The 7720-nt window shown below is 38.3% G+C and overlaps 3 protein-coding genes across 3 annotated transcripts; all 3 read right to left on the bottom strand.

Moving 5' to 3' along the window:
- Positions 1-511: 511 nt before the first annotated feature.
- On the bottom strand, positions 512-2519 carry LOC103940950 (transcription factor bHLH92-like). Its single transcript, XM_009351127.3, has 3 exons — positions 2019-2519; positions 1389-1679; positions 512-723 (listed from the first exon to the last, which is right to left on the bottom strand). The coding sequence occupies exons 1-3, from the start codon at positions 2343-2345 to the stop codon at positions 637-639; spliced, it is 705 nt and encodes a 234-aa protein (XP_009349402.2). The 5' UTR covers positions 2346-2519; the 3' UTR covers positions 512-636.
- Positions 2520-5034: 2515 nt separating this feature from the next.
- LOC125477284 lies at positions 5035-5924 on the bottom strand. The gene is made up of 3 exons (XM_048584235.1): positions 5856-5924; positions 5651-5731; positions 5035-5549 (listed from the first exon to the last, which is right to left on the bottom strand). Exons 1-3 carry the CDS (start codon positions 5922-5924, stop codon positions 5124-5126), a joined length of 576 nt encoding a protein of 191 aa, XP_048440192.1. The 3' UTR covers positions 5035-5123.
- A 43-nt stretch (positions 5925-5967) lies between these two features.
- On the bottom strand, positions 5968-6980 carry LOC125468284. The gene is made up of 3 exons (XM_048584575.1): positions 6826-6980; positions 6373-6611; positions 5968-6243 (listed from the first exon to the last, which is right to left on the bottom strand). Exons 2-3 carry the CDS (start codon positions 6580-6582, stop codon positions 6013-6015), a joined length of 441 nt encoding a protein of 146 aa, XP_048440532.1. The 5' UTR covers positions 6583-6611; positions 6826-6980; the 3' UTR covers positions 5968-6012.
- Between the last annotated feature and the right edge of the window lie 740 nt (positions 6981-7720).

Consider the following 7720-nt stretch of genomic DNA (forward strand, 5'->3'; position numbering starts at 1 on the left):
ATTTATTTTTCCCTTAATTAAATAATGTTCATATTTCGTTTGTTCGTCCGTTTATTTTAACTATCTTTTGAGAGATTTTACATTAAATAAATTATCAAAGAATTTTTTTAAACATCGTGCGCTTGCTAAATCCGTAATTCGCACCAATTGGTTTGAATGCAAATAAAGTTGCTGCTTTGTTTCCTTTTTATCTTACACATTTTGATGTGATGTCTTCCAATGCCTCTATGGAATCAAATTCTTTTCCAAGTTCAGAAATCACGAATATTGGAAACTGATCAAGTATCCTAGATTTTCCGAATTATAATTTAATTCCTAAAATTTACAAGTTTTTCGAAAATTTTGAACTTTTGCGTGGGCGGACGTACGATCTCCGAGTGCTCATGCATACAAAGTTTTCTCCGACCAAAAAGCAAAGTTGTTAACAAGTTTTTGAAAAGTTCTGATAATAGTATGCCATTCATCACATCATTTCCACGTTTTAAATTAGAGTATATTAATAGTCATGCTTGAAAATATAAACTTGTAGTTAAATTCGATAAGTTGAAAATTTTCAAGCCATGAAAAGACAAATTGACCTATTTGTTTCCCATATTTCAAAAGTTGTCAATTGGAGCACCAAATTCCTGTCTCCCTTCACCTTCCTGGAAATGGAAAACGCAATTTCCTCTCAGCTTCATTGAGTGTTTCTTGCACAGCCTCTTCTATCTCTGCAGCTCCAATCTTCCCAAAAATACAATAAAATACAGAATTTTAGTGTTTTATTATATAAGGGGTGAGTGGTGAAAAACACCACGTGTGCGTTCTCCTATATTCAATTAATTTATGAATAAGAATTGTTCTATCTTCCTATCCTATGTATGTCCATGCAAAGCACAAGACTATAAAACGTAGTTGTCATTCTTGGCCTAGAACCAAACGTAATGACCATTTTAAATAAAATAAAGTACTTGGTTAAGACAATCTGATTGTCGTTTTGCGCTCAAATTGAAATTCTTTTTTTTTTTTTTTTTTTTTGGTATATTAGATTAGTTGTTAAAGAGAAAAAGTACTAGGTATAATGAATTTTTTTATTTTGTTCAAATTTATCTTACCTTATCAAAATCAGATCAATTAGTATGAGTGAAATTTAAAGGGGAAATCATCTATCCTACTCCTTTTTATTTAATTTTGAAAAAAAAGTAATGCTAGGGAGACTATTTTTGTCGACAAAATTTACAAATTAAATGATATGTCACCAATAGAAATGAGCACATTTATCAACGCTTAAATAATAATTCAATCATCAACTTCCATATCATTTAGTTTGCAAAATTTTGTCTCCCTAGCATTACAAATGAAAAAATAGCAAGAATTTATGATAACTTCAAAATTATGTGCATGCATACCTTGGTTTCAATTTCCAGTTCTGCTGAAAACTCCTCAGGAGAGAAATTAGAGTGAACATTTCTGGCTTTCAAACCCAAATATTGCAAGCACTTAAGAACCTCCAACATAGAATCAATTCCTGATGTAGGATTAGCCACTTTTAAGCTCATCTTGCTCCATTTCACTCTTTCCTTTTCATTTTCTACCAAAAGTTCTTCCAGCTCCACGTTCCTCTTGATCAATTCCTCCTTGTACCTCTCCCGCCGCTGAATGTTCATAGCAGTCATTTGCACAATCCAATTCTTATCACTCTGCAACATGTAGAATTGGAACACCAAACAATTATATAACAAATCTCTTGCTCATTTGCGCAATTCGAAATAGTTATATGCTCCTCTAAATTTTTCATAGGAGTGATATTTGCATATCATTTTTCATCTTCTGAACACCCTTTTAATTCTGGTTCTTGAATCTCTTTTAATTTGTTCATCAACTCAATGTCTAGAAAAAACAGAAGGATGTGCAAGAGGTGATGTGGATCACTCCAATAAAAACACTTTCATGAAAATCCGATTAAGAAACTATACTATTTTGGAGTGCTGATAACGGATATTAAATTTAGTTTAATGTGGTTAACTGAATATACCCACCCTGGTTCCCTTGGGCAGTAAAGAATGCAAGGCTAAGTAGCTCTGCTTGTGCTTCTCCCTTCTCATGCGCTCGTTGATCATGCGGCGAACCCGTTGTCTGCCGTCCTGTTCGGCTTCATTTCTTGCCGTTGCAGGTTGCCAGCTTTTCCTCAAGAATTGCAGTATCCTCTTGTTCGTATTCATGGATTTTGTGACATCATTGGGAAGCTTATCAATGACGGGTGTATTTGTGTACGGCACAAAAGCGCTTTGATTCAGTACCACTGGAGGTCTCTCGTCATACCATAACAATTCACCTTCCAATACTTTGAGGATATATTGGTCCATTTCCTTCTCTCTCTCTCTCTCTCTCTCTCTCTCTCTCTCTCTCTGTGACAGATGTGTGTTGTGCCGGGAATTTCAAATTTCAGTTATAAGGCACTTGTCGACCTGGGTTTGCTGCAATTAAAAAGATTTTAACAAGTGGTCAACCATCTGGTTTTGGTGACCGAGATTTCTCGGTCAAAAGAATTCATATATCATTCCTCTGTATGTACATGATTGACTTTGGAGTCGTTTTGTTGGGCTGATATTAATAGTTGAGTTGATCATTGTACACATATAAAATGTTCATTTTGAGATATTATATTCACATATCTCAAATTATTTCCTCCGCATTTTTTAAATTTGTTAATATTTTCTGCATACCACTAATATTTGATAAAAAATATTAAAAAAATTAAAAGGATGTAAAAAAGTTATTTGGAGAGTGTGAATATAATCCCTCTTCATTTTTAAGTCCACGTCCACGACATGTTTACTTGTAAAAATTTGACAAACATATACTTCATCAAATTTCAAACATGATTGAGAGTTAGGCGAAAAATTAAGTTAGGTCGTGTTTGGTCTTAAAATTGCAGTATTAAGCTGAAGTTGTTCGAGCTCAATGTCGTTGCGAGGGTGAAGTTGGCCAGGCTTTTGAGCTAAATCTCGCACGGACAAGTCTTTAAAGGAAAGTGATTCCAATACTTTCAGAAAAAAAAAAAAAAAGAAGAAGAAGAAGAAGACTACTTATGAGGTCCACTTCACTTTGAATTTTATTCTTTTGTTTATTTGAGTTTCAATAATTAGAATAATCTATTTCTCTCGTCTCAACGCATAAATTCTTTTGCAAAATATTAGCCAAATCAAACGATTGTGGTATCTAATTGTGCTAAAAAAAATTTTAAAAAAATTTGGTTCATTTTTTGTCTAATAATTAGTCAAATTTCCTGTCTTTTGATTTTCCAATTTTTTAAACAAATATTCCGTTCATTTTTTTTATCATGTGTTGCCCAGTTGCTCTGAGGACAAAAGAGTTATTTGTTATTTTACCCATGACGGGCAAAGGCTTTTTGTCCTCATATCTTTGTAGAATGGAATCCAGCAACTTGGAGAAGACCGCGATCTTATTGGAAGAGATGTCCTCTTGATGAAGGCAACAGATTCAACGGTGTAATTTCCAGATGAGAGACGTCGCTAACGTCCATAACACCTTGCTTGACGCCATTGGTGATTGGGATCTCACACGATGTGTCATTGCAGAGAGCGACTGCCTGGAGGCGTTGGATTTTCGTACCTTGACGTGGTGTTTGCCTTCTTCGCTGTTGTCGGCAACTGTTTCCAAGAAGATGGTGGAGGCAGCGGTCTCTAGGAACTGCGCCGTGATTAAGAGCTTCCCGCGGCGGTATTGGAATAGGAAGAGGAAGAGGATGAGAGTGTAACAGATGATGCACTGGAGCACCACCACCTGCAACATGAGGCTGCTGGATTCTCATGTTGGGGGTCTCCTCCATGAGCGTTGTGAGAGAATGAAAATTTAGAAAGAGTAAAAAAAGTTGAAAATTAAAAAGGAGCTTTAACGAAAAACCATATTTTTACACTAAAAAGTTAATTCTGGTACTATTCATGTTACCTTTTATTTTGTTCTTATCATTAAAACTCAAAGTTTTTAAGTTATTTTCATTAGTTTTCACTAGTACAAAAAAGGCTTTGCACGACGCAGGACCTTCGTCGCGCAAAGTCAAAAAACGTCGTGCAAAAATTAGCCCAACGGACGTTCGTCGCGCATTCACCGTTGCGCTAAGTGCGTGAAAGCAGGGTTTGCGCGACGAAAAAGTGATCTATGTTGCGCAAAACCACTTTGCGCGACGAATTTCCTGCGTCGCGCAAAACCACTTTGCGCAACCTAGGTCCTGTGTCGCGCAAAACAACTTTGCGCAACTAAGAACCTGGGTCGCGCAAAGTGGTTTTGCGCAACGCAGATCACTTCTTCGTCGCGCAAAAAAGGCTTTGCACGACGCAGGACCTTCGTCGCGCAAAGTCAAAAAACGGCGTGCAAAAATTAGCCCAACGGACGTTCGTCGCGTATTCATCGTTGCGCTAAGTGCGTGAAAGCAGGGTTTGCGCGACGAAGAAGTGATATATGTTGCGCGAAACCACTTTGCGCGACGAACCCAGGACGAGAGGATGAGTATGATTGTACAAGCTTTAGCGATGTCCGGCCTCCAGATCCCGATGCCAACACGTGATGTTGCTCCACCTTCAACTTCCCAGCCACTTCATCCAGCTGATACCCAGTAGCATGATGTATCCTAGAAGACTAGTAGTTTTTTTTTTGTTTTTGGACATCTTGTGTGTACATTTTTATATATTTTATAATTAAATATTTTTTATTGGTTTAATAATTATTGTTTAGAATTTCATTACAATATTTATTAAAAATTAAATAAAAAAAATTCTTTGGCCAAAAAAAAAAAGGTTTGCGCGACGAAGAAGTGATCTGCGTTGCGCAAAACCACTTTGCGCAACCTAGGTCCTGTGTCGCGCAAAACAACTTTGCGCAACTAATAACCTGGGTCGCGCAAAGTGGTTTTGCGCAACGCAGATCACTTCTTCGTCGCGCAAACCTTTTTTTTTTTTGGCCAAAGAATTTTTTTTATTTAATTTTTAATAAATATTGTAATGAAATTCTAAACAATAATTATTAAACCAATAAAAAATATTTAATTATAAAATATATAAAAATGTACACACAAGATGTCCAAAAACAAAAAAAAAACTACTAGTCTTCTAGGATACATCATGCTACTGGGTATCAGCTGGATGAAGTGGCTGGGAAGTTGAAGGTGGAGCAACATCACGTGTTGGCATCGGGATCTGGAGGCCGGACATCGCTAAAGCTTGTACAATCATACTCATCCTCTCGTCCTGGGTCCTAATGTGCTCGCCCTGGGCCACAAGCTGACCTTTTAGGGTTGTCACTTCCTCCTTCAAGGCATTGACCTCTCCTATGGACGATGTGGAAGAGGAGGCACCCGTCTCAGGAACCCCCGCCTTCCCCATACATCGAACAACCTTGCCATAACGACGACCCAACTTCTGATCCAAGACCTCAGTCACGATCTGAATATCTGCATCATCGGGTACATTGACTTCCTCGATCGGGGTCTCCGGGGGAAGCTGGGATGTTGCTTCTTGGAGAACAGCAGTGGACTTTTCCACCATAACATCCTGTAATAATAAAGAAAAAACATATAATGTTCAATAACAAAATATAAATAATATTTGAACGATTCGTAAAAATAAGAATAATAAGAATTACATATACTTACATGAAGCTCCTTAGCGGTCTCATTGCCGGGTCGAACGTAAACGTCATTGAACAAGTCAATTTGTGGGAACTTAGAACCCTCCTAAAAAAAAATCATTAAGTAAATTTTATTAGTCAATAATAAAGAATAAAATGTATAAAATTTAAAAATTAATATACTTTTACCTGACGTCGTGCCTCAAGCCTATACGAAAAGGGCTTCGAACCGGAATGGTGGAGAAGTGTCTTTGAGTCCCGAGCTTTCTTGCCAACAATAGATTTCTTCTGTTAAACATACAATATACATGTTAGTGCGATTATTTGAATGAAATTATTAAAAAAAGCTTAAAAAGATAACAAAAACAGTAAATTATTATTAAAGTATTATGTACATACCACAAATTTTGGATCCATAAAATGTTTACAGAGCCACTCCCAATCCTCTGGCCGGTCCCTCAACTCGTTTGGGCAACCCTCTAGGCGAGCAATCTCCGGATCATCCCATAGCTGAAAATGCGTGTGAAAAACGCTCTTCCAATCTTTGTACCGGTTTGCTAAGGTCCCCTCTAAGTAGGCACTGACCTCAGGGGATAAGTCCTTAACATCAAAATTGACCTACAAATATGAAAAACAATAAAATAATATTAAGAAATTTAATAATATTAAGATAATATACTTTGGTTTATAATATTTGTAAACAAAATTAAAAAAAAAATGATAAGGGCTAAAAATTAATTTACTAACCGACAACTTGTCTCGCACCAGTTTCTTCGTCTCCTCGGGAATTCGTGCCCAAGACTCCCACCGCATAGGACAACAATTCCGAATAACATAACCACAGCTAGTAACAACGCTGCTATGCTGCTGTGAGGTAGCCGCTCCACGATGTTGCGAGTCATATGCAATCTTGATCAAGGAGGCGGACATACGTACAGCCTGTGCCTCCTTTAGCATTCGATTAGGCCCCCTGGTGTTTTTTTTAGCTGCCCAAAAAAACTTAAATGGTAAAAAGCTTAAATTTGTACAAAAAATTAGGCAAAACCTCCCCTAATAGTATATCATTTCCCAAAACCTTAAAACAGTAATTCACAACCCGCAACACATTTTCACAATCCAACAAATTTTCACAATCATAAAATAATAGTTTTAAAATAGAAAAAAAAAATACAATGTAGTGAGAATTAGAAAAAAAACTACCTGGTTGGGAGGCCCCACCATCGACTCCGGAGGAGGAGGAAGCGTGATCACCAGGCTCCAACTCGCGGCGGCGACGGTGAGGCCGCCGTGCACTGAGAGGTTGAACCGACACTGATGATGTTGATGATACGGGCACCTGAGACGCCGTAGGAGTAGCCTCAGAGATAAGTACGGTTTAGTTGGGCACCTTGAACACTTTTTTTCTACTTTCCTAGTCACCAGAGATAAGAAACCTAATAGTCCATGTTTAATTAAATATATGCTTCAAATTTCGGCAAAGGCAAGAGAATCCAATAGAATAAAACAAAGCTTGTTCATTGATTTTTTGAGAAATTACAATTGTATCTAACAAAGAAAGAGAAAGATGGAGCCTTCACAAGGGTTGTGTACGTGAGGCCCCACTACGTGGCAACACTCTCGGAGCAAGAGGCATCGGAGCAGGAGGCATCGGAGCAGAAGGCATAGGAGCGGGAGGCACCGAAGATAGATCATTCAAGGCCCCAATCCTTGGTGGAACGCTGGATGACCCAGGAAAAAGATGCATCTGGAAGAAAGCTGCAAGCCTTTGACGGTCATCAAGCTCATCAAGCTTCCTCTTCATGCCTGTCGAATAATTGTTGGCAAGCACGTGCAAACTTCGGTTCTCGTACTTAAGCTGTTTGATCTCCTGCTTAAGACTCTCCACCTCCGCCATCAAGGATTCAACCTGACGGGAGCGAGCAAGAAGGCGTTGGCCCATGTTGGACACAGAGCCAGCGCACTGAACGCTAAGAGCCAAGGACTCTTGAACGGCCAACTCATCGGACCGTCCAGAAAGCAGCTGACTATCTTTGGGAGTGAGGAGGTTCCGAGCTACTATCGTAGCCATTGTTGCATCCGTCATCACAGAGTCCTC

Source organism: the organism of the source record quoted next, unplaced genomic scaffold (assembly GCF_019419815.1).
Source record: "Pyrus x bretschneideri cultivar Hongxiangsu unplaced genomic scaffold, Pyrus_bretschneideri_v1 Contig21, whole genome shotgun sequence".
Classification (NCBI taxonomy): domain Eukaryota; kingdom Viridiplantae; phylum Streptophyta; class Magnoliopsida; order Rosales; family Rosaceae; genus Pyrus; species Pyrus x bretschneideri.

Bases quoted from the DNA above. Each gene is read 5' to 3' on its own strand.
- LOC103940950 (XM_009351127.3), bottom strand. From the start codon at position 2,345: ATGGACCAATATATCCTCAAAGTATTGGAAGGTGAATTGTTATGGTAT. The intron at 1,680-2,018 runs GTGGGTATATTC...TACATGTTGCAG, and splicing joins TACTGCCCAAGGGAACCAGG to AGTGATAAGAATTGGATTGT. The intron at 724-1,388 runs GTATGCATGCAC...ATTTTTGGGAAG, and splicing joins AACTGGAAATTGAAACCAAG to ATTGGAGCTGCAGAGATAGA.
- LOC125477284 (XM_048584235.1), bottom strand. From the start codon at position 5,924: ATGTTTAACAGAAGAAATCTATTGTTGGCAAGAAAGCTCGGGACTCAA. The intron at 5,732-5,855 runs GTTCGAAGCCCT...ATTTTTTTTTAG, and splicing joins GACACTTCTCCACCATTCCG to GAGGGTTCTAAGTTCCCACA. The intron at 5,550-5,650 runs GTAAGTATATGT...TTATTATTACAG, and splicing joins AGACCGCTAAGGAGCTTCAT to GATGTTATGGTGGAAAAGTC.
- LOC125468284 (XM_048584575.1), bottom strand. From the start codon at position 6,582: ATGCTAAAGGAGGCACAGGCTGTACGTATGTCCGCCTCCTTGATCAAG. The intron at 6,244-6,372 runs GTTAGTAAATTA...TCATATTTGTAG, and splicing joins TGGTGCGAGACAAGTTGTCG to GTCAATTTTGATGTTAAGGA.